Raw genomic sequence first — 24,547 nt, 5'->3', positions numbered from 1 at the left:
TCGCTGGCGGCGGCGGCGGCGGCGGCGGCGGCAGCGGCGGCGGCGGCGTCTCGGCGGGGAAACCGAGAGCGGCGGGCGGGAGCGCGGAACGCGGAGGGCGGGGGCGGGGGCGGGCGCGAGGAGGAAGGGGGCGGGCGCGGCGCGGGGGGGCCTGGCCTCTTCATTCTCCTCTCGAACCGACTGGTTTCCTGTACGTACGTCACACGGTTCATTCAAAAAAAGAAGAAAGAAAGAGCCCTCCTCGGAGCCGCCCCGCCGCCTCCTCCGCCCCGCTCCCCTTGCCGGGTTAAAGGAGCCGCGGCCGGCCCGGGAGTGGCGCGCCCCGCCGGGACTCATGGCGCGCAGGCCCGCGGCCGGGGAGGGAGCGCCCGGGACGGCCCCCGCCCGCTGCGCCCGCCCGCTGGGCCCGGCCGGTGGGTGGCGCGGGCGGCGCAGGCCTCCCGCGCGGCCGCGGCGCGGTGGGTGTGCCAGGGGCCTCGTCGGGCCTGCGGTGGGCCCGGCGCGCGCTCGGAGTCTCCGGGGCCCGCGAGGGGTCGGGGGCGCCAGGGGAGCCGCACGCGGCCGGTCGGGCGGCTGCTGGGGCCAGAAGCTGGGGCGACGCCGACAAAACAAGCGCTGGAAGAGCGCCGGGAATCGCTTCGACCCTTCCTAGCCGTGCGCGCGGGCGCGCGCGCGCGCGTGTGTGTGTGTGTCCGCGTCCACACATCGTGTTACCAGGGACTTTGACCGTTTCTAGCCGTGCGCGCGCGCGGTTTGTGCGTGCGTGTGTGTGTCCACACATCGTGTTACCAGGGGCCTCAGCGCTGCCCTCCCATCAAGAGAGGCGACGCTGCACGTTCATCCGCGAGGGAAGCCCCAAGCATCGTGTTTACTTTCAAGCTGCTTCCTAGGTGTCCACGCACAACATACACTCCGGAGACGCCATCCGTGACCGAGGCCACACAGAGCTCTCAGTGGCGCGGCCGAGGGATTAGTGAGGGATACCAAGGGCTTTCGAGTGGTTAAGTAAATGTTTTTCCTCCTCTCCTAACAATTTCGGCACTGGGTGAGGGCTGGACGCCACGGGGGGCTACAGGTCAACTTTCAGGCCCGCAGCCCCCCAGCCAGGGTGGGTGGGTTTCTAAAGGCCTCCGCGGTCGCTTAGCAGCCAGTCTTAGATGTCCGCACCTTCTCGAGTTATCTATATATACACAAACCTATTTATTACACACACATATGTACACATTAAAAAAAAAAATTCACCAGGATGAATAGCTCCCAGGAGAAAAGCACATAGGGCAAACAAGTTGCATGTGTTTATTTTTATCTCTAAGAGTTTTTGACAAATAAAGTGCCAGGAACAAATTAGCACGGGGGCTTACCTAATAGGACTCAAGTACAAACATATAGGGACACTGGCCTGTTGAGGTCATAGAAACATGACAAGTGAGTACTGCCATGTATACAAATATGTTCTCACACTATATTTTGTCTCATTCCTAGTCTAAAATCAAAGCATTCATTCTGTGGCAAAATAAGTATGGCAAATTATTTTCATTTCTTCATTTTATCAAATACGATCAATCGGCCAACATGCCAACCTCTTGCATATAGGAATGGGTGCCTGGTACAAATGTCTTATCCAGGCAAGAGGGAATGAAGGAAGGTGGTCCTTCTTGCCTTCCAACTGCTGTAACAAAGTCCCCTTTTATCCATGGCAATGGCAGGGAGGTGCGCTGGCCTGGGGAGAGACACTGGGTATAGACTGACCTGGATGTATATTTTCACAAAATAGCAGAAGCCCGTGTTAATGCTACACATCATGGTTTAGGGGTCTTCTCAGAACCTTGTCCTAACCCCCCAAAATTACTTAAGAGGAATTGAAAGCCTTAGTGCTTGAGACCCAGCATGTCAGTGAGGAAATGAGAGGCCAGAGCTGGAAAAAAGATTGTACTTCTGCAAAGAGGGAGACCAGAAGGAAACAGATATCCCATTCCCAGAAAAAGGAAAGCTGCCTTTTTTTCTCCTTTACTCCACAGAGCCTCACTTTACATTTCCTCCACACTTATGTGGCATCTTGACCATAACCAAACATTCTCCAGACAGGTCTGCATTATTCCTTGATTAAGGCTATATATTCCCTAGGAATGTTCTGGATACTCCTTCAATCAAAAGAGTGAAACCGTTCCTCCATTCAGATTGCATGCTTATTAGATTCCACCCAAAGTGTAAGGACATGTATTCCTTGGAGGTGTGTGACTTAACTATTTGTCTGTGAGTATTGGTGAGCCAGTGGAGGGAGCACCGGTCTGAGTCAGGAGTCCTAGGTGCGAATCTAGAGACCTTCCGATAACCTTCAAAATGTAAGCACTGTGGGCTTTTCACTTCCCAAGACTTCTTCCACCTAGAGCCAATGGATGGTCCTTTACCTGGTTTTGCCTGGCCGGCTTCTAGCAGTAGGGTAGCACCAGGGAAAGAAAAGAACAAGATGCAGGGAATGGAGATTGTACCAAGCGTCTGAAAGGCCTGTGTTTCCCTTCTTTATTCTCCAATCTGCCAAACAAAAAGCTTTTTATTGCCAGTTTTTGCCACCTACTGGTTGATGTTTAACAGTATCATTCAGAAAGTTCTCTTCATCCATCACCAATATAAATCTTCCCAAAGTTTATGAAATTCAAAAAGGACATGATTCTAATCTGAACATAAATACTAGTATTTAATATAGGTACGTATCAAATCTTCCCAACTATTAAAATTTTTATTTAAAACAAGGATAGAAAGACAGTGTTTACTGAGAGGGAACTGACAACTAATAGGTAAGATGAAAGAGTTAAAAATATAAAACATGACCCCAAACCATTTAGGCAAACTGATGTGAAAATAAATCCATCAACAAAATGAACTGACTGGGGAGAGTAAAAACCAGCAGGTAGCCTGCATAAAAGAAAAAGGAACTGCTTAAAAAATAACATCTCACAGGCCTAGATAAGCAATCCAAAACACTAATTTCCAATTTCAAGTATCTTCTACATTATTGTTTCCAACTTTATTGAGATATAGTTGACATAAGTATCTTCTATACTACAAACTCTTATGCTAAATAGGGCCATTTGCTTTAAGACGGTTTACACACTTTGTTGGCAAACATTATATAATAATGTTATTATAATACTAATTCCCTATTAGTATTAGTTACTAGTAATACTAACAGTAATACTGTTCCTGACTCATTTATGCTCCAGAGCCTCTCTTCTGTAAGTGTGATCGCATCCAAGTAATCCACTGTGTGCTCTCAAACCATCCTTGTCCTCATCAGGAAACTCTTTTACCAAATCTAAACCAACAAGCCTTGGTTTAACTGAAAAACCCACCTGGCTAATTTTTGGTGGGTCCTAAGCCTCAAAAAAAATGTTTGGAATCATTAAGCAACAACTTTTGAAACCAAGCAACGAAGTGCAGGTAGGTCATTCTGTTGTGCAAGTTTAACAGCCAGCAAATCACTTTTACATTTGGTTTACAAAGGGAAGCACAATAAACTCACTCGTGGCGATTTTTTTCCTTTCAAATTCATCACTTGGTATTTAAAGTGAATCAACTGAGATTAGGAACTTGTCTTATACGTTTCAAATGTTTACTCCTCTTGTTGGATTGACACGAAACACCATAGTATTCAGGGGAAATAGGCAAAGAATATACATTCTTATGTTCAATAACTAATGTTTATTCTCTTATGCTCTTTAGCACAGAGCACAGTATCTCCCAGACATTCACTGTTGATGAACACATTTAGAAAAATCAAGGTTAATATGTTTGTTATCTAGAGCTGCGGTAACAAAGTACCACAAACTGGGTGGCTTAAAGCAGACATTTATTCTCCCACGAGAGAGAGGAGCTCAAAGTCCAAAATCAAGGTGTCAACAGGGCCATGTTCCCTCTGGAGGCTTTAGGGAAAAATCTTTCCTTACCTCTTTCTAGCTTTCGTTGGGGGATGGCAATCTTTGGCTTGCAGCTGCTTCACTCCGATCTGCACCTCTGTCCTCCCGTGGCATTCTCGCTGTGTGTCTCTGTTTTCTGCTATTTTTATAAGGTCACCAGCCACGTTGGATTAGGACCCTAATAACCTCATCTTAGCTTGGTTGTATCTATGAAGACCCCATTCCCAAATAAGGTCACATCCACAGGTACTGGGGATTAGGACATCAACATCTTTTGAGGACACACAATTCAACCCGTAACAATATGTTTATCTTCTGTCTTAATGTGTTTTTTTCCCAAAGTAATGAGAAATGTTTATGCCAAGGCGCAAGGGCTCAGCGACGCCTGAATTGCAAAGGGAACCGTGATCTTTCTAAATCTTGCCATTTCGTATTTCTGCTCGAAGCTGTTCAGAGGCCGAAATCTCCACTCCTGCGCATGGTGTGATGTGGCCCAAGCCTACCCCCTGGACACCCACCCAACCCTTCCACTTTCCCTTCTTGTAGGGAAAGCGCTGTGTGCTTTCTGGAATACGCCAAGATCTCGCATGTCTTTGCACATCTGCTCATCTCCCTGAAAGGAACCCAACTTTCCTGTGGCAACTTCATACTCATTCCTCACGGTTTACCTCCACAGCTTTCTCCCCTGTGAAATCACCCGACCACCCTGGAAAGTCCTAGGATTCCACTTATGCCATTAGAAGAGGTTTCGTACGGAGGCCAGGAGCTTCAAAGACAGAAAACTGGTGTGGACTCTGGCTTCATCACTTTGCAGCTGCGACCCTGACCTAGTTCCTTATACCCGCTCTGTGCCTGTGCCCTCATTTATAACACGGGGATATAAAGGTAGCACGGGTAGGGTTAGTGGATGATTTAAATGAGTTAAATGCAAAGCACTCACAACAATGACTAGCACGGGTTATGTTTTCAAATGTTATGATACCTTAATCATAGCTATTGTTGGATCACCGTGCAATTTCTGACATGTGTTTTTCTCCCTAGATTATAAACTATTTGAGGGCAGGGACCATATTTGCCTTTGTGCATTCCCAGCCTAGAAGAGTGCCTGGCATTCAAATAATTGTGGCATAAAATTCAGAGGACTGAAGAGAGGAATGGGGGAGTGGTTCCCCTTCCTCTTGTAAGACTTGTAAGAGCCTTCAGAGGGATGGAGAAGCGGGGAGGGAAATAAACAAGAAATGTAATCGCCAGGAGGGAGGGACAGATTGTTTATACAAAGTCATATCCCTGGCGCCTGGATACCGAGCTCGTCACAGGCACTCAATAAATACATGTTGAAGGAGGAAAAATGGGGTGTATAAAATCAGGAGTGGAACAGAAGTCAGGAAATGTTTTTCTTTTTAAACGTCCAAACATTAAAAATTATAGAAGTGATATCCTATGCCATTTACATATACGTTACTCAAATTTAAAGAAAGGTTAAGTTTGCCAATCAAGACATCCAAAGCATCTCTTCTCAATGTGACCAAAATTTTTCTATTTAAGGACGGAGAAATAAATATTAAGGCGTGTTCTTTCCCGTATCTCTCTTCTATGCCCTTCAAGAGTCTAGGAGATATTTCATTGTTGGAATATGAAGGTTTAAAGTATGGGAAATCAATTTATTTCTGTACGAAACATAATTACTTAAGAAATTTTCTTAAATTCCACATTTCTTACTCTCTTACTCATATATCCCACACTGGAGTCAAACAAACACTGAACATACTTGAAACAAGGGCCCAGAATACGAAATACTTACTGTGAAAATATTACTTCCTAAAAAGTGATATAAATCAAGCCTTGTCAAGTGTTTAAGATGCAAGGTTAGGATAACATTATGAAAGAGGTTTGTGTTTTGTTTAAACATCTCTTTTAAAAAATGGACACTTCCAAAAAAGAAGTTTTTGAATCTGTAAAGCGTGTTCCCCATTTATTTCTTGTTGTGATTCAGAAATACAAGATATGAAAATCAGGTTACAATTCTGCCACAAAAGCTTCTAAAGTAGCAAACACAGGTTCTAATATATATCAAAATAGCCATATGCACTCTTATCAGTTTAAAAATGTCTTTAGAGTTGTCACATCAAGCAAGTGTAAAATATAATAGCTATTACTTCCTCTTCAAAATACCAAATCTGCCATCACTGGTCTGAACTAAACAAGATTTAGTGCAGAATATGGAAGGTTATGGTTAGTAGGTATTTTTTCAAAGCTGAGTCACTAAGAAGATAAGGAAATGAGAAAGATTCAGAACATTATATGTAAAAAAGTGTGAATCTTTTAAGTGTCCTCAAGTGAGTTAAGACACGTTTAAATTGGAATATGATGTAATAAAATTAAATCTGTTGATGATACAATTCAGTAAGAAAAATAATTATGGTATTGACTTCTTCCAGAAAGACAAAGACATACAATTCTTTGCATCTAAGCAACTATGATCAAAATGCTCTTGTCATCTAAATATTAGAAATGGTCTCTCAAATTTTTACTTCTAAGAATCAACAATATATGGCTTAACAGATCCAAATAGAGACATAGTTAAACATATATGTGTTCGTATACAGGGGCCATCAGTAACAGCATTTTTAATTTCTTCTCCTTTCAAGTGTGAAAATTAAATTTTAAAATATAAAGAACAACTCTCTTGACTTTGTTTTTCTCAAAATAAATAAGAATTGTTTTTACACCTTTTTCAATGATAGAGGGTCCTTGAACATATTTTGGAATTTCTAAGGCTGAATAACGTTAAGCGTTTTAAAATAAATATACTCACAAATACATTATAATAAAACAGTACACCCCAACCTAGCAGAGGCAGACACTTGGAACTGAAACACACATACTAACCTATGTCTTACACAGAAAGAACCCACATTTCAACAGAATTATGATTGAACTTCTTCTGCCACAAGTAAGACATACCCATTTCTGGTTACAACAGAAAGTGTTGAATCAATGCAATCCTTAAAAAAAAAAAAAAAAAAAAAAAAGCCAATAGTTTCCCTAACAATCTGACTCAGTCTTTCTCTTCTTCCCCTGAGCAAAAAAGCAAGTCAGTATAAAAAAAGGTTGTACAAGAATTGAGCCAAAAAAGATTAAAATTAGAATTTGCGTTGTAATATTTTCATGTTTTGGATGAAGCCAGATCGTTATGTGATGCTGCTTAAGTGTCTACAATCCCTCATCCAAAACCCTTCAGACCAGATGTGTTTCAGAATGCATCATTTTTTTTTTTTTTTGCATTTAAAAAGGTAATATGGGAGGGCTTCCCTGGTGGCGCAGTGGTTGAGAATCCGCCTGCCGATGCAGGAGACACGGGTTCGTGCCCTGGTCCGGGAAGATCCCACATGCCACGGAGCAACTAAGCCCGTGAGCCATGGCCGCTGAGCCTGCGCGTCCGGAGCCTGTGCTCCGCAACGGGAGAGGCCACAACAGTGAGAGGCCCGCATACCGCAAAAAAAAAAAAAAAAAAAGGTAACATGGGGCATATACTGGATATTACAAAACATCTCCGCAGAGTCTGGGGCAATCCCTGTAAGTCAAACCCATTGGTATTTCTTCAGACAAAATTAATGAACAGCCCATGGAGTGGCATAAATAAAAACTATAATAATCTCAAGTCAGTTCAAGTCAGGTTTTGCTATCAAATGAATTATGGCACCAAATTTAGGAAGAATAAAAGGAACACCTCAGTTTTCAAAGCTTTTTGGTTACGAGAATGTAGACCTTTGCCATCTCTGACAAAGGAGCCCATTCCCTGATCCTATAACCTCCACAGATCTGCTCTCATGCCTGAGCTTCATTTGGGTTGGGGATATCTCCCCGCCGTGGAACAGGAGGGGGGTGTCAATTTGTTCAGGCAGGAGATGACCTGGAGTCACAGTGCTCTCTCTGAGGATACCTTGAGAAATGTATATTGAAATAACTATTGCAAAATAGTTAATTTTATTAAATGAGGCATCACCTGGGACTAGATTTTAATATAGACCTTCAGTAGAAGGTACCAACATTCAAGAAGCATTTATGAGAAAAGAATCAAATTGAGAAGCACCCAGCTATTTATCTGTATCCATGAATTAGGAAAGCACAGCCTTTACTCCCTTTTAGAGGCTGCCTGATATGACTCAACTTTGCAGACGATGGCTCTCTAAGGCGGAAAGATTCATGAAACCATTATGGGTTCAAACCACCCCCATAAACTGCAATGAAGTCATCCCAAGCAACTTATATATTAAACAATAATTTCTTCTGTCATTGTCAGTGTTTGAAAATGTGCCATTCTCATGTCTTTTAAAAAGACACCATGGATTAAAGCCATTAGACATCTTACTTTGTAAAAATCAAGTCATTTTAAAGTCAAGAGTTCAAAAACTCAAAGGCAAAAAAGATTTGCAATAATTTTTAGGTCTTTAATCTTTTGTGGAATTGTATTGTTTTGTACTGTTACCAAAACGATCTTTTGTGTTGTTTTTTTTTAAAACAATAAAAAAAAAGTTTCTTCTTCAAATGCAGTGGTCTTTTCTCACCACAAGGAACTGGAAGGTGGTAACGTATAAACTTACTGTGTATGCAAAGGGGAGGGGAAACAGCGTTACAATGGAGGAGACGGCCCTCAAGTCGGAGGAAACACATACAATGACAGAGCAAAGCAGGTAGCGGTGGCTAAAACTCATCAGAGGCACTTGCTGTGGAAATCCAACCAACGGGCAACGGAGCCTGGCATCTTGAAACAACACTCAGGGGACCAACAAGATTTCCAGGTCTCTACGGTGAGAGAGATGGCTGGGCTTTCTTAACATGTGGTACAAAGAGGATGTTCTCAGGGTCAGTGGGAGAGTCATAGAAAGAACAGGGTGATCATTTTATTTCCAAAACGAGTATCTTCAACATCAGCCTTGTCATCCTACATTTTTTTTTCTTAATAAATAAAACTGAAACACGCTATCATCTGCCTCTCTTAAAAGCTACATATATGCTACGAGGAGACAAAGGTCACGCTTTCTAATTTTTTCATTTGCTTTAATAAATTCATTCATTAATTTAAAAAGTCAAGTCAAAAAAAACTGGTCTTCTCTTTTTTTTTTTTTTACAAAAATATTATAGCAGTATAAGCAAAATTGGAAAGGAAGACATGGGAAGAGTAAGACACTACAATGGAATGGGTGAGCTTCAGGTCATCATGGCTATTGAAGAAATTGTAAACTTTTAAGCTTCTAAGATTTGACTTCTCTTCAGAAAACATTTTAGGAGCCTGCCTTTCCCGGTGAACGAAAAATGAACAGTGCCCTAAGCGTCTGAGTCTAAAGAAGACAAGTAAGCATTATTTTTTTCCGACTGGAAAATAATTTATCTCCTTTGTTCCACTGCATTGCCCCCTCCCATCCCCCTCGTAGTTTTATGGGATCAAAGAGAGAGAAGCCACGAGAGTCCACCAGCAACAGAGTAAGTGAGGGACGTTACTATGCACTCAGATACAGTGGCAATGTATAAAATGCATCTGGAATAAAATACACCAAGTTAAAAAGAAAAAAAAAAGGCCCCAGAAACCCATAAACGGCCTCTCATGAAAGGTTAAAAAAAGTGCTTGGAAAGTACATTTCTGGACTTGATCTCTACCAGGGAAAAAAAAGAATAAATAGAAAAAAAATGTTCAGTGATCACTCTGGAATCCTGTCCCTTACCCTGCTCACACGCTATGAATTCCCTTACCATCACTTCTCTGCCTCGGAGAATCAAGTGGTCTCCTGCTCCAAATTTGCATAGTATTAATAATATTCTCTGGAGTTTGAACGTCTATCCCCCTGCTTGCAGCCAGGTTTCTGAAGAGCACTGGTCCAATCTCACAGATTCGAAAGTAAGACACGAATGTCTGCAGGCCAAAAACTGCGTCCCGTTTAGCAGCAAGCTGGTCAAATTATTTAGAAAGTCTTTTTCCAAGGGATAAGAATTAGGCAGTTTTGTCTGCAATTTCAGATTTCGCTCTCTGCATCATGCAACGACGAACTATACTGTCGAAGCTTCCAAGGTAGAACAAAGCAATCGTACGGAAGAGGCCCATGGTGACCACCTGCAAGACAAAGAGACCTTTGAGCTCATGCAACAGGACAACACAATCATCCATTTCAAGGGATTTTAGGATATGTCTCTGATAAATGGTTCCTAAGACGCAGCTTCCAATCTGCTCCGAGGATAAGGACGTATAATGAAAACTTTGCACGTGCCAGCAGAACACGGAGAACAGAAGCTGTCCGCTCTGAGCCACTGGACAGCACAGGGCCTGCCAGACAGGTAATGACAAAACATGTGTCCAGTTAATATACGCAAATTATACAAAGAACAAAACAGGGATTCTTGCTAGTCTTGGGGTTTTCTGAGCTAGGGCAGATCCAGCACAGCACCTCAAATATCCAAACTACAATCAAGGCTTTTTGGTTTAAGGTTTATGTTCTGATCATAAAAGGCAGACCCTACTCTAGGCGCTGACAGCACTGTGGTGAGAAGGACCAGCGCCGGCCTCCACCAGCGCACTCCACGCCGGGGCAGACAACCCACTGATGAAAGGCAATTACTATTTCAGGGTTAAGACAGCAATTAACCGTATCCGTTCATTTTCACTCTTTCCACTAAAGAACTCTCACTACAACACCTGTAAGAGGAAATTTTAAAATGCATAAAACTACAAAGAGAAATATTTTCAGATGCACAAAGCCTCAAAAAATTTGCCTCCCAAGCACCCTTTTTTTTTTAGGAAGCTACCAGAAGAGGTAAACAGCCAAAGAGAGTGGTGTCAACAAAGAAGGGCAATGTCCTGTGATGCGGAAGGCAGGGGAACCAGTACCCGGGAGAGGCAGAGGGGTGCCCCAGGAAGACCGTGAGGGGGGCCCGGGGTCAGCTAAGCCCCTGACTGGGGGCAGCCAGTCCTGACAGGCAGGTCAGAAGGCACCAGGAGGCAGTCCTTCCAGTGGTGAAACTACGGAGTATCTGACATTCCTGGGAGGAGATGAAGACGGTCCTTATGAAAAATACACAGAAATAATACATTTAAAAGGCCAACAGTAGTTTCGGGGAAAACAAAAGGTTGTATAAGAAAGGAAAATCAGGGCTTCCCTGGTGGCGCGGTGGTTGAGAGTCCACCTGCCGATGCAAGGGACACGGGTTCGTGCCCCGGTCCGGGAAGATCCCACATGCCGCGGGGCGGCTGGGCCAGTGAGCCGTGGCTGCTGAGCCTGTGCGTCCGGAGCCTGTGCTCCGCAACGGGAGAGGCCACAACAGTGAGAGGCCAGCGTACCGCAAAAAAAAAAAGGAAAATCAGTTATGTGCATTGCATAGCTCAGCTGTGAATAGCATTTAAATAGCCCTAAGGATGGTGATCTCAATACAGATCTAACCAAAATCACAGTATCACTGAAAAGGGAGGGTGGGGGTGGAGGAGAGGCGGGTATGAGCGGGTAGGACAGGGTGAAGACAGGAGAGCTCTGTCCTCATCCCTCAGAGCAGAGCCGATCCCTGATCCCGAGCTGAGAGATCAAGTGGGAGTGGCCACGTAGGTATCTGCCTAGAGGTCAGGAGGTGAAGGTCAGAAGGCCCGGCTAAGAGGCCGGCCTGACTGCTTCCGAGAAAGGCGCAACGCGGGATATGGGGTGAGGGTTTGCTGTTTCTCATAATGAGTCTTAAAAACGATTTGATTCTCTGAAGTGTGCGCAAGGATAATTTTGAAAAATGTGAAAACCAAAGGGAAGCTGGAAAAGGGAAACGCTGGAGACAGTGAAAAGATCAATGGTTGCCAGGGATTCAGAAGGAGGGAGGGGGCGGTGAATAGGTGGACCTAGGGGAATGTCAGGGCAGCGAACAGCCTGTATGACACGGTAATGGTGGACACATGTCACTCTACATCTGTCAGAACCCACGGGATGGATGGATAACGCCATGAATACACCCTAGTGCAAACTATGGACTTCAGTTGGTAATGATGTATCGATACTGGCTCATCGATTGTAACAGAGTGCCACGCTAACGCCAGATATTAATAATAGGGAGGGGGGAGGGGAAGAGAGGGTCTGCGGGAACTCACTCATTTCCGCTCACGTTTTCTACAGCCCTGAAACTGCTCTAAAAAATAAAGTCAATTTGTTTTTAAACTTAAGGGAATGGAAAAAAAAAAAAAAAAACCCACACAAAAAAGCAATTATACTACAGCATAATAAGAGGCTAAAATCGGGGTGAGTCCAAGGCACTTAACCCAGTCATGGAGATTTCTGGAAAAAAGCAACGTTTAAGGTGAGACCTTGAAGGAAGGTTGGAAGTTGGTCAAAGGAAAGTGGGGATGGAGGGACAAAGACAAAGCGGCAGAAAGAAGAGGAGGGGCAGGAGGAGAAGGAAGTGGGGTGACAGGGCCGGAGGTCGGAGGGCCGTGCCACAGGGGCTGGGAGTCTGTGTCCTGTGCACCCGTGCCAGCCGGTGACGCCAGGCGAGAATGCAGACCCTGGGCTGCTGGGTCTCCAAGAAAAGTCCAAAATCTCGACTTTGAACGTAAATCTAATCTTGAAACTATTCTAGTTCCACACGCGGGCTCATACCAGATGAGCCAAACAGAACGTTTCACAGGCGCGGGGCTCCCCGCTTCACAACCTCTGGCGCACAGAGCCTCAAGCACGGTGTGTCCTGCTCTGAGCTGCAGGAGCAGCGACAGGGCCAGAAAAGTGGGCCGACCCAGGACGAGAGGGCGGGGGGACAGAGCTGCCCCGACGTGAGGGGCAGGAGAAGCTGGGTGGGCGATGACACGCCCGTGTCTGGTTGGTCTCGGAAGTGAACGTGAACACTGATCACGGGGACAGGGGAAAACGGAACTGGTGACGGAAGCAGGGGGCAGGACGCTGGGGAAAATGCTGTAAAGTCTTCCTGTGGACGTGCTGAACTTCAGACGTAAAGTCACAGCCCAGGGAAAACGTCTAAAAGAAATGTAGTGTCTCGTCCTTTTTTTCTCTCTCTGGCCGCACGGCAAGCAGGATCTCAGTTCCCCGACCAGGGATCGAACCCGCACCCCCTGCAGCGGAAGAGCACAGTCTTAACCACTAGACCGCCAGGGAAGTCCCTAGCGTCTACTCTTAGGAGAGAATCACAGTGAGAAGAGAAGAAGGAGGAAAATCAACACCTAAGTCCCGGGGACTTTCCGTGTGGACGTGGTCGACTGCACATCGTGTAGCGCTTTGTCATAAACTGCTCACTAGTGGGGGCAGCCCCTGCTCGGTGGCCTTCCCCCCACTCCCTGCCCTCCTCCTACCCTCCGTCTTTCTAGAGCAATCCCTCTGTTATAACTCTCATTACACTGCACTGTACTAGCCTCACCATTCTTTTTTTTTTTTTTTTTTTTTTCTGCAAGCGGGCCTCTCACTGCTGTTGCGGCCTCTCCCGTTGCGGAGCACAGGCTCCGGACGCGCAGGCTCAGCGGCCGTGGCTCACGGGCCCAGCCGCTCCGCGGCACGTGGGATCCTCCCGGACCGGGGCACGAACCCGCGTCCCCTGCATCGGCAGGCGGGCTCCCAACCACTGCGCCACCAGGGAAGCCCCCAGCCTCACCATTCTTATCAGTCTCTCCCTCTAGACCGCAAGCCCCCTGAGATCAGAGAGGTTGCCTTAGCTCTGATGCTCCAGTAGCAAACGGCACCCGGCTCATCGAGGAGCAGTTAATCTGTGTGTGTGTTCTGGACGGACTATAATTTCCGTGAGGGCAGGGCCTGCGTTGAATCCCTGACTTATCTCCCGAAGCTTCTGTGGCCTGACCCACAGCAAAGCGCTCCAGTCTAATATTCCAGGGCGTTTAGGCAAGTCCACCCCATCCCCCTGGTGACAGAGATTTCCACTTTTCAAACACAGAAGATGAGTGATTCTCAGAGGAGAACCCAGATTAACACCCCAACAGCAGAGACAGCGTTTTCTCCCTCTCTCCACAGTACCCATTCCCAGACTAAATTCCTCAAGCTTACAGCTTTGACCTGCTTCCTCTTTACTTCTCCCAGGTAAAGAAAGAAAAAAGTTGATACTTCAATAAAAATTCTTCACATCCTCATGTAAAGTTGCTATGTCTTCCTTTAGCCTTTTCTCACTGAGGTTCACTGAGAGGCACCTGTCGTCTGTCTGTGTGTCCATCTGTCCCGAGGCCTACGCACAGCTCAGCTCACCTGCTGGAGCCCTTCAGTGATGGAAGTTACCGGAGCCATTCCACAGGTCAGGGACGAGAGCATGTACCCATCTGAGCCAATGGAACTGTTGAAATTTCCTTGCTAAAACAGAAGGAAAAGAAAAGACAGAGGCAATAGTAGCGACATGGGAAGGAATCAACTCAAGCACATTGGAAACAATGACGTGTGTCTGTCCACTTCAGGGAGGAGGAGAGGGTAACAAAGTGCATGTCCCAGCTGAGAGACGAATGTGGCCTCAGCACATGGGCTGGGACGGCTGGACAGGCACTTCTCAAAACGTGGATCCATGGACCCTGAGTGTCCTGAGACCCTTCCACGAGGACAAAACGATTGTCATGATGATACTAAGATGTTAAATGCCTTTTTCACCCAGTGACACTTGCACCGATGGGCAAAACTGCTGTCTCATTAGCACAGACCACACTGGTGGTACCTCTCCACTGCCACACACACTTGCAGTGACAAATCAATACACAAAGAAAACAGAAATTGTTTACATCACCAAAAAATTTTTAAATGTCAGTTTTGCTTAAAAATGCCCTTGATAAAGCAGTAAAATTAATCGTTTTGTTAAATCTCAACCCTTGAGGACACGTCTTAATATTCTGTGTGACAAATGCACATGGAAGGGGACAGAAGTCTTGAAGAAGAGCCCTCCTCCAACCGTGTAAGTTAGGAAAGGTCCTGCTTTTTCTACAGAACACTATTTTTACATGCAAGAACCACGGACTGACAATCTGTGGTTATTCAAACACGGGTATCCGGAAGATACTTCGCAGAAAATGAACGAAAGGACTGTCGCTTCAAGGAAAACTGGCAGCTTTTGTGATCAATGTTCAAATCTGAGATTTCAAGGAAAAATTAAGAATTGGGAAAGTGTATATCTGCCATTTTGAGACTGTCAGCTTCCCAATACAGAAAGACTTTTATAATAAGATCAGCACTGACAGTAGTGAATGTCATTTTTTTTTGATAACTCAGGGAATCCATATTTTCCAAATGACTAATGCATAAAGTTACAAAGCCATGAACGGGCTTTGCTATGAACATTCAAAGTGCAAGGCAGACCAATGGATTTTCATGTAACAGAGAACAAGAAGTTCATTGATGAAGTTTCAATTTCACATTGCAACTAACCTTTAAGAAACTACTATTCATCCAGTTTAGGTTTTATGTCCCCCCCACAAAAAAATAAATAAATAAGAATGTGCACAATTCTCTGAGAAGCTTAGAACATAGTCCTTCCTTTTCCAACTATACGTCCCTGTAAGGCCAGATCTACTTTATATCCTTCATTCAAAATAACATGCTACGGCGGACCGAGCGCAGAAGCTCTGAGGGTCCAGCTGTCCTCTATTAACACAGACGTTAAAGAACCAGTGAAATGTAAAACAAAGCCACCCTTCTCACTCAATTGTTTTGAAAAATAATTTTTGTTATAAAAAATGTTCATTAAAATATAATGGATTTATCACTGTTCTTTTAAATGAATACAGATTTTTTAAATGACGCAGTCTCAATTTGTGATACGGCAGATATTGATAAGTATAACCCATGGAAACAAAAGTTCTCTGGGGTTGTCGACAACTTTAGAGGCAAGAGATGAAAAAGCGTGAGAACCACTGGATTAAATGAATCCTGCCAAAATACGAAGAGCTGCTTCGGATCATTAAAAACATGGAGTGTGTTTGCTATGACTTGAGATAAGCAGGAAAAACAAAGTCCGCCCAATCCGCTGGTGCCCTCTTTCTATGCCTTTGAACACAATCAGGGCAAAGTTCTCCCCACGTCTGCAGATATTTTAATAGCCTTCGATGCTTCCTGTATTCTGCTCGGTTCAGCCTGAACGTGCAACGGCACGGACGTTCCTTCCAGGCCAAGGCCCAGCCTCCTGATGCTTCTCGTTCCAATTGTCCCCAAATTTCTTAAAGTCAATGGGTGCTAAGGTTAACAGACATCCCCTGTACATGTATACTTTTCTGCATGTGGGTTAACGGGAATGTTGCCAGAAAGCTTGTGGCACATACGCTGTCCTACAGAATAGCGCCTGGTTTCCAAATATACCATTTTTGACTCTGAATAAACACGGCAGCCTGGAAGTGCATTAGCTGAGTTGACAGGATGATGGCCCAGTGGGCTTGTGGCACTTTCTTATTAGTAAACATTTGGGAAAAGGATACTGGGAAGCAGGAAGGGGAAAGAAAAATCCTTAATCAACACAGATGGCAGTAAGACACCTAAAATAATCTAAAACTGAAAACACTGCAGGAAAGAAGAGGGCAACATGCCGTATACAGCATATATAGTACATACCGTTTACACATCACAGGTGAAGTCTCATTTTCCTTTCAAAGAACCAAAGTTCTCAGACTAAGCAATCTGTTCCTAAGATTAAGATATATTACTAGTTTCCAGAACCTACTAATCAACATGGAATCAATAAGTGAAGAAAAGTACAATCTAACATTAGATACTAGATTTTAACTCACCAAATTTAACTCACCAAAAACCCCCAATAATTTATATTTTGAAATAAGCCCTGAGAAAAATATCTTTTTGGAAACACAGTACTGTTAACTATTAATAAAAGGAAACAAGGATTTTACTTACTATGGCATCTTTAACAATTTGTTTGGCCACTTGTTCTGGTTTGCAAACAGATGTGGTCTCTGAAATAAGCCGAGTCTCCAGAGGCTAAAGGTGAAAAAATTAGACACATCAATACCATTACTGCCCACCGAACTAAAAAATAATTTTACAGCCCTCCTCCCCCAATTTATACATAATTCCAGTTTTCTGCCTTTGAACTGGTTCCTGTTTTTAGAATTATCTCTATCTAGATTTCAAATCAGTTTACTGATTACTGGTTACTGTACAAAATTCAGCCCAGTAGCTGAAGCAAGACAAGGAGGCCCCAGCTACTCTTTGTGGGATGTGTGTCTCAGTTCCAATGAGGACCATCAGAGCTTAAGTTTAAAAAATGAAAAAAAAACACCTTGCCCTGTCTTTATTTTCATTTTTAAAAAATCTTCTTTGGAGCGACATGCAACACATGTGCTCAAACATTCTTTAGAAGGGAGTTTCAGTTGGAAGTTTCAAAACTTAAGCCTTAAATGGCATGAAACAATAAATTTTATTTACCATGTAGGCTTGAAAAAATAAAATAAAATAAAAAACAGAACATATTTTCTTAAAATAGAATAGCATACTGCTCATAAAAGTCAAGTGTTTCTTGATGAACCTAAATTAACAGAAAAGCCCTATTTTTTTTAACATCTTTATTGGAACATAATTGCTTTACAATGGTGTGTTAGTTTCTGCTTTACAACAAAGTGAATCAGTTATACATATACATATGTCCCCATATCTCCTCCCTCTTGCGTCTCCCTCCCTGCCACCCTCCCTATCCCACCCCTCTAGGTGGTCACAAAGCACCGAGCTGAGCTGATCTCCCTGTGCTATGCGGCAGCTTCCCACTCGCTATCTGTTTTACGTTTGGTAGTGTGTATATGTCCGTGCCACTCTCTCACTTTGTTACAGAAAAGCCCTTTTGAAGGTGGCACCATTGATTCTTCCAGACCGCCAGGCTGACATAACCATGTGTGGCCAGATACTCAGGAGATTTAAAGGCACTATGGCGCCCCCTACGGGACCCGCAGATCAAGGTAGAATTTTATTTACCCAAAGAAGTCAGCCCGACATTTTAGTGGAGGAAAAACAAAAAACCCCAATTTAACAACAAAATCAAATCTTCACAGGGAAACCACCGTCCTTTGTCAGCTTTGCCTTCTGCCTAAAAGACCGCTCACCAAATGTTGCATATCTGCTTGGCAGATTCCCCTTATTCCAGAACAGGGCATTTGGCTTAAATTTACTTCTTTGAAATAGTAGTAATTTTTAAGAGGCAGAGCCAAAGAGAAATGAATAGGAGAAAAACCTTCTAAATCATAAACATCTTTTTGCAAATATACAGCCCATGGAGCATAACATTCACACTTACTAAGCATCACTATAAAAGAGAAGAAAACACATCAATACCAAGTTCAAGGGGATAAGTTCTGATTGATTCCTTTCTCCCCCACTTTGTTTGCTCAGAGAGTGCCTACCACGTGTCAAGGCAGGTTCATCTGAACAAAGTGCAGAGCTGGCATTCAGCTCAGGATGACTGACAGTCACTGTATTAATGTTAATGTCCAGAGGTGCTGAACACTCTAGAGAAAAATAAGGCCAGGGAAGAAGATTCACATCTCATGGGAGGGATACTTGAGACAACAGAGGGTCAGGGAAGTCCTCTCCAAGATGAAGGCTGTACAGAGATGGAAAGAAACACAGGAGGAAGATCCATTTGAATATCCAGAGAGAGGATGGCAAGAGCAAAGCCCGCAGGTGCAAACAGGCCAGGCAAGCTCAAGGAATAGACAGGGCTCCGGTGTGGCTAAGGCCAAGGAGAGGAGAAAATGCTGTGGGCAGGAGGCCGAGGTCCAGACAGTGCGGGACCCAAAAGGCTCGAGGCCTCTGGATTCTATTCCAGGCACGCTGGGAGCTAGGGGCGCTGCACTCTCTGATACACAGCCAACACCAACATGTGCTATTTAATTCTAACTTTAAATTACTTAAGGGCTTCCCTGGTGGCGCAGTGGTTGAGAATCCGCCTACCGATGCAGGAGACACGGGTTCGTGCCCTGGTCCGGGAGGATCCCACATGCTGCGGAGCGGCTGAGCCTGTGAGCCATGGCCGCTGGGCCTGCGCGTCCGGAGCCTGTGCTCCGCAATGGGAGAGGCCACAACAGTGAGAGGCCCGCGTACCGCAAAAAAAATAAAATAAAATTAAAAAAAAAAAAATTACTTAAAATGAAATAAAATTAGAAATTCAGTGTCTTGGTCCCACTAGCTGCACTGCAAGTGTTCAACAGCCACAATGTGACTACCATACAGGAGCGTGCAGGACCATTTCCACCATTCTAGAACATTCTATAGGACTGTGACGTACAGGAGGTTTTGATCTTTTGGGGTTTTTTTTTTTTTTTCAGTTTTGTTTTTTGGCTTTTTTTTTTTACACAAGAGGGGTCTGACCAGGGGAGTGACAAGAACTGACTTGGGCTTTAAAAGGATCACTAGCTACTTTATGAAGAACAGACCCCAGCGGGGTAAGAAAAGGAGCAGGCAGACCAGGCTGAAGACCATGAGAGCAGTTCAGGCAAAAACATCAGCGGTTCTCACTGCTGGGATGGTAGTGATATTTGCAGTTTAAAAAAAAAAAAAAAAGAGGTCTGATTTGGGATACATTCTGAGAACAGAGCCCAGAGGAGGTGCATGTCAGCTGGATGTGTGGTGTGAGAGGAGGGATCAAGGCTGGCCTCGCGGTTTCCAGCCTGAGCAGCTGGGGGAATGGTGGGTCCCGGGTAATGAGATGGAAAATAATAAGGGGGGAAGGAGAGGGAATCACAAGTTTTGTTTTGGAAATGTTAAGTCTTAGGCGCCCATTAGACCCCCACGTGAAGACAATGGATCAGCAACCATTTCGGGTGTTTAAATGTATTTAAGGCCAGGGGAGAAAATATTATTTTTAAAGAGTATTATCTTGCTAGTTAAAATACAAGCTGTACTCTCAATCAGAAAGCAAACCCCTTATTAATGAAATAAAGCTTGAAGATTCTTAGCAAAAATGGCCTTTGAAAATAGGGCTACATCCTCCAAGATTCCAAATTAAAGTTCCAGAAAGTTCGGAGGCCTCTTGCAAACACATACATTGAAAGGAACTCAATTTTCTGACTGATGAAAGTGCCCCCAGGCCGAAGGGTGGAAAGACAGAAAGCGGGGAAAAGGGGTTTCCTACGTTCAAAACTCGAAACAGGGCACGGAGAGGCATACTTACCTTGGTTTTGTTTTCTTCCGCAAACCCGGGGGTGTCTGTGTCCGGTGGGTAGGCAACTGTGACATAAACATTATAGGGCTTCACCTGCATTTCAGAGACAACATCGACCCCTTCAGTAAACAAGACACAATTCCGCATCCTCCCTTATCAACCTGCACTGGCTGCCGCGCAGACATTCTAAATACGGCCCTGATTTTCTCAAAAGGTGGTGAGACCAATAGGGTGATTCTGTAGGAGGAGAACTGCCATCAGGTGAATCAGGAAACTCCTGGCCCTGAAGATCATTTAGAAGTAAAGGCGAAAAGCTCATCCCAACCTCGATTCCAGAAAACAGCTGGCCCTGAGCTAGGGAGACTCGCCTCCTTCTAAATTTCTTCCACTGCCGCCGGCCAGGGGCCTGGGAGCTGCCCGTGAGGAGAGCAGATGATGCTAAGGGGAGATCCGCCCGTCCTCCCTCCCACCGCACACCACTTGGGCTCGGTGGTCAAGGCCACGGGACAGGTCTCCTCCGCGGCCATCAGGAAGGAAAACAAGTTTGTTTTCCTTCACGGCTGCTTCTCAAACCCTCGTTATGTTGATTTCATTTACAAAATATATTGAGATCATTCAAATACCTTCCCCAAGGCCCTTCCTGTGCCACCCCAGACCCGGCTCTAGAATTATATCCATCCTCTGAGAAGTCTGCTGGTTCAGGAACTCCCCTGCCAACGAGGGGCTCAGGGGTCACTTCCTCCACCACAGGACCAGCAAACAGGACACTCCCCCACGTGGACCCCCTGGGTCAGACCAGGACAACCTCACCTGTGAACCATCTCATCCCATATCTGTACGTGCAAACTCCTTCCCGGCTTCTCTTCCCAGCTCCCTGGCTCTCTCTGGAACAGAATCCTCGGCTTGTTTACCTCCCTGCTGGGTCTCCTCACTCATAAACACACCCCCCGACAATTCTAGAAGATTCTCCTGCTGGTCGGACAGGACACACCTTTCTCACTGGCGCCCTGCTCCACACTCGTATCTTGTCCTGATGCTTAGTGACGCTAAGCATGATGGATTAAACCATCAGAAACTCTGCCATGACTTTGGTTTGCTTCTGGCTCACTGTTTAGCCGCACGGAAACGCCTAAGGGAGTCGGCAGCGGACAGGCAGCTACCTGGTCATGAGGAAGATGACTGTGCGTCTTAAGGAAGCTGCAAGTGACAATGCTATATTGCTTCCTCATGCAACAGCCTCCGAGAGCGTCCCAGGGTCCTGTGTTACATGTGGCTTTCTCTCTCCCTACTTCCTTCGGTGAAGCACGGTCCTCAGGGCTGTGGAGGAGCCGCAGGGGGCAGGAGAAGCACGCGGGCAGAAGAGCCTGGCCAGCCGGCCCAGGAAGTGCAAGAGCAGAGGACGGTGTCCCTGCTGGTTCAGTTCCAGGCACCTAGGGCGTGAGAGTGCATTCACTCAACATCGCCGCCGGGCAGCTTCAAGGCCCAGCCAGCCGTGCTGGGCCGCCAGTGAAGCCGATGAGCAAGCAATTCCTCTTCCACTTGTTTTTGAGACAGTGACTTTAAAAACTGTCTCCCACGGCCTTGCCCGTTGCTGTGCACAGACCAGAGAGAAACACCGCCAAAAAAAAGAAAAGCCAATAAGCAGTCATTAGACAGCCCACCCAAAGCCTGAAGCTGACTGCTCAGACGCGGTCGCTTCCGCGCTGCGCCGCCTGTTCCCTCCCTGGCAATGACCCAGGACAGTGGTACTAAGCTAACATAAGACAGGATGTCAAAGCAGTGTTTCTCAAAGTCAAGGTTATGGCTGAGCTTCCCAATGGTTAAAACAGCTTTCCAGAACAGCTTTTTTCCCGGGGTGGGCACAGATTGTCAGGGTTGGGAGAAACCAGTCCAATCCCTTTCTGGGTACTGGTATCCCCCCTACAATCATGGAGCCAAATGACTCTCTCGACCTATGGCTGGATCCCTCCAGTGGCTAGTAACCTAACCGCTGTATTTATTTATCCAACAAATACGTACTGCATCACTACTATGCCCTCGTGGAGCTTACAGTCAGTCCCCTGAAACTCTTGGTCAAATAATTTGTTAAAATCTATAGAAACTATATCTACAACCTTCCTTTAATCGACTAATCCCATAACCCCAGCAGAAAAGGAAATGAGGTTAGTTTGGCTTCACTGGTTCTTGCTAAGACAAGTGCTGACTCCTCAAGACCACTTCTGCTAAGAATTTATAAGCCAGGACCTCACTGATTCCCGTTTACGCAGCCCCTGTCTGCATTTCCCTGTTCTGCTCACTGACCATTCTGTCTCTCCCCCCCCCCACACCCCGCTCTGCCCTAGTCCCATCCTGTTACCATTCCCTCCCTTCTACTTGGCCTCATTCTCAATCAGAAAGACGCCCACTTGCTCAAGACCTGGCTTATTACCAAATTATCTCACCTAAGGTTCCTCATTCCATCAAAGCAAAGGCATGGGGGCTGGAAAAAGGATTACAGCTGTGGACATGAAGCTCCAGAACTTAAGCTTCGGCTTACTTGTGGGCCATGGCGGGAAAAGACAGGGTTGGTGGGCGGGTCATGAGGCCAAGGGAAAGAGAAAGGGGGACGCCTAGTTTTCTTTTACTTGGTCTCTGCTACCACATCTTTGGCTACACCCCACCTCAGAAGTCTGCTTTCCAAAAAGATCAACTTCTAAAATTTTTAAATGATGTATTTGTACCTAGAAGACTGAGTCAAAAAAGGATGACCAAAAAAAAAAAAAGCCAACAAAGCATTCTTTCAAAGTTAGTCATTGTATGTAAAACGTTTCTAGGTTCAACTTTAGTCTGGGGGTCAAGGGCTGGGGTGGAGAGGAAGATTTAAGAGTTCATTAAACCAAAAAAGAATGATTAACAGCACTTAGAGTCTGACTAAGTCCAGAAGGTTTCATTCACAAAAACACAAAAATCACCTTGGCCAAACAGACCAAATGATCCAGGTTTCAAAAACACAGGATAAGTCTGGATAAGTTGGTAAGGAAACAATTGTTTTGATGCAGGTTCCGCTATGAACAAACTAGATATCGATTATTGAATTTACTTCCCCTCAAACCTACTTTCCATGTACACGTTGACTTTAGGTTTTTGGTTTTTTTTTTAAATAAATAATTTATTTATTTTTGGCTGCATTGGGTTTTCGTTGCTACGTGAGGGTTTTCTTTTGTTGCGGTGCGCGGGCTTCTCATTGTGGTGGCTTCTCGTGTTGTGGAGCACAGGCTCTAGGCATGTGGGCTTCAGTAGTTGTGGCATGTGGGCTCTAGAGCTCAGGCTCAGTCGTTGTGGTGCACGGGCTTGGCTGCTCCGCGGCATGTGGGATCTTCCCGCACCAGGGCTCGAACCCGTGCCCCCTGCATTGGCAGGTGGATTCTTAACCACTGCGCCACCAGGGAAGTCCCTAGTTTTTGTTTACATGAGGGCATTTTTAATGGAGTCCAAATACAGAGCGAAGTCAAGCTGACCAGCAAGTCCAGACCAGCCACTTGCAGCCTGTGAATCACGTGTGTCATCAGGGGGCTTCAGGGACTCGTCTGGACTAGCGGCTCCTGTCTTTTCCCTCTGCTTTATTAACATCTTCTTTCTACCCGAAATGAAACCAGGCAGCCCGGATCATACACTTTGTCCTAAATGAGTGAATCCTGACGTCGTTCTGCAAGACAAGACTTGGGGACAAAAAGGCCTCATGCACAGACCTTTCAATTCCAAACTATCCCTTCTCCTGCGGGGTTTCTGAGACCGACGCGAAGGGGTGAGGCAACCCCTGACCTGAACGATAGACACGTTACAGAGGCAGACAGGGAGCCAAAAGGCGGAACCGGAAGGCACAGACTGTGTTACTACTTGTTACCATTTCCGTCACAAAGTAATGATGTGGCTCTGAGGAGCCCAATGGCTTTACTAAAAACTCAGTTTCATTATCCAGAAGGTGGCATAACAACATCTGCCTCGTATATTTCACAAAAATGTTATAAAAATAAGATGGTTATTCATAAAGGGATTTTTCAAAGTAAAAACTACAAAAGAAATACCGGTGTTCTTGTTGGAAATTTCACAGACATACGTGCCCCATTGGCTAAGCATATATGACAATGACCTGTTATGGATTAACAGTATCAAGGACATTGATGACAATGAAATTTATGGCTGGTTTCTTCGGGATGAAAACAGCACAGTCTACCAGTCCCTAAGTGGCAGGTCGGGATTCTGTCACTGACCCAAGAACACGTCTGCACCGCATTGCTCATCCAATATCTGGGCAGCGTGGCACTTTGCCATGTACCATCAAGGGCTCTTCTAGGGGCTCTCTGAATCAGGGGTCAGCAAGCTATGGCCCTTTGCCTGTTTTTACTGGCACATAGCCACACCTGTTCATTTAAGTCTTGCACAAGGCTGCTTTCCTGCTAGCCCAAGAGATGCGAGTAGCTGCAATGGCACCATTTAGCCCTCAAAGGCTAAAATATTTACTCTCTGGCCCTTTAAAGGAAAAACAT

General features: G+C 45.2%; 1 protein-coding gene across 1 annotated transcript in view; it reads right to left on the bottom strand.

Moving 5' to 3' along the window:
* Positions 1-8,344: 8,344 nt before the first annotated feature.
* KDSR (3-ketodihydrosphingosine reductase) overlaps positions 8,345-24,547 on the bottom strand; it is a 37,469-nt gene continuing 21,266 nt past the window's right edge. Inside the window, exons 7-10 of the mRNA XM_059041301.2 lie at positions 20,031-20,114; positions 16,766-16,849; positions 14,135-14,236; positions 8,345-10,023 (exon numbers count right to left, since the gene is read on the bottom strand). Coding sequence (XP_058897284.1) covers positions 9,904-10,023; positions 14,135-14,236; positions 16,766-16,849; positions 20,031-20,114 — 390 coding nt within the window. The 3' untranslated portion in view covers positions 8,345-9,903. The remainder of the gene's footprint in view (positions 10,024-14,134; positions 14,237-16,765; positions 16,850-20,030; positions 20,115-24,547) is intronic.

The sequence above is a fragment of the Kogia breviceps genome, chromosome 15 (assembly GCF_026419965.1).
Source record: "Kogia breviceps isolate mKogBre1 chromosome 15, mKogBre1 haplotype 1, whole genome shotgun sequence".
NCBI lineage: Eukaryota > Metazoa > Chordata > Mammalia > Artiodactyla > Physeteridae > Kogia > Kogia breviceps.
This window is presented reverse-complemented; position numbering and strand designations above follow the sequence as displayed.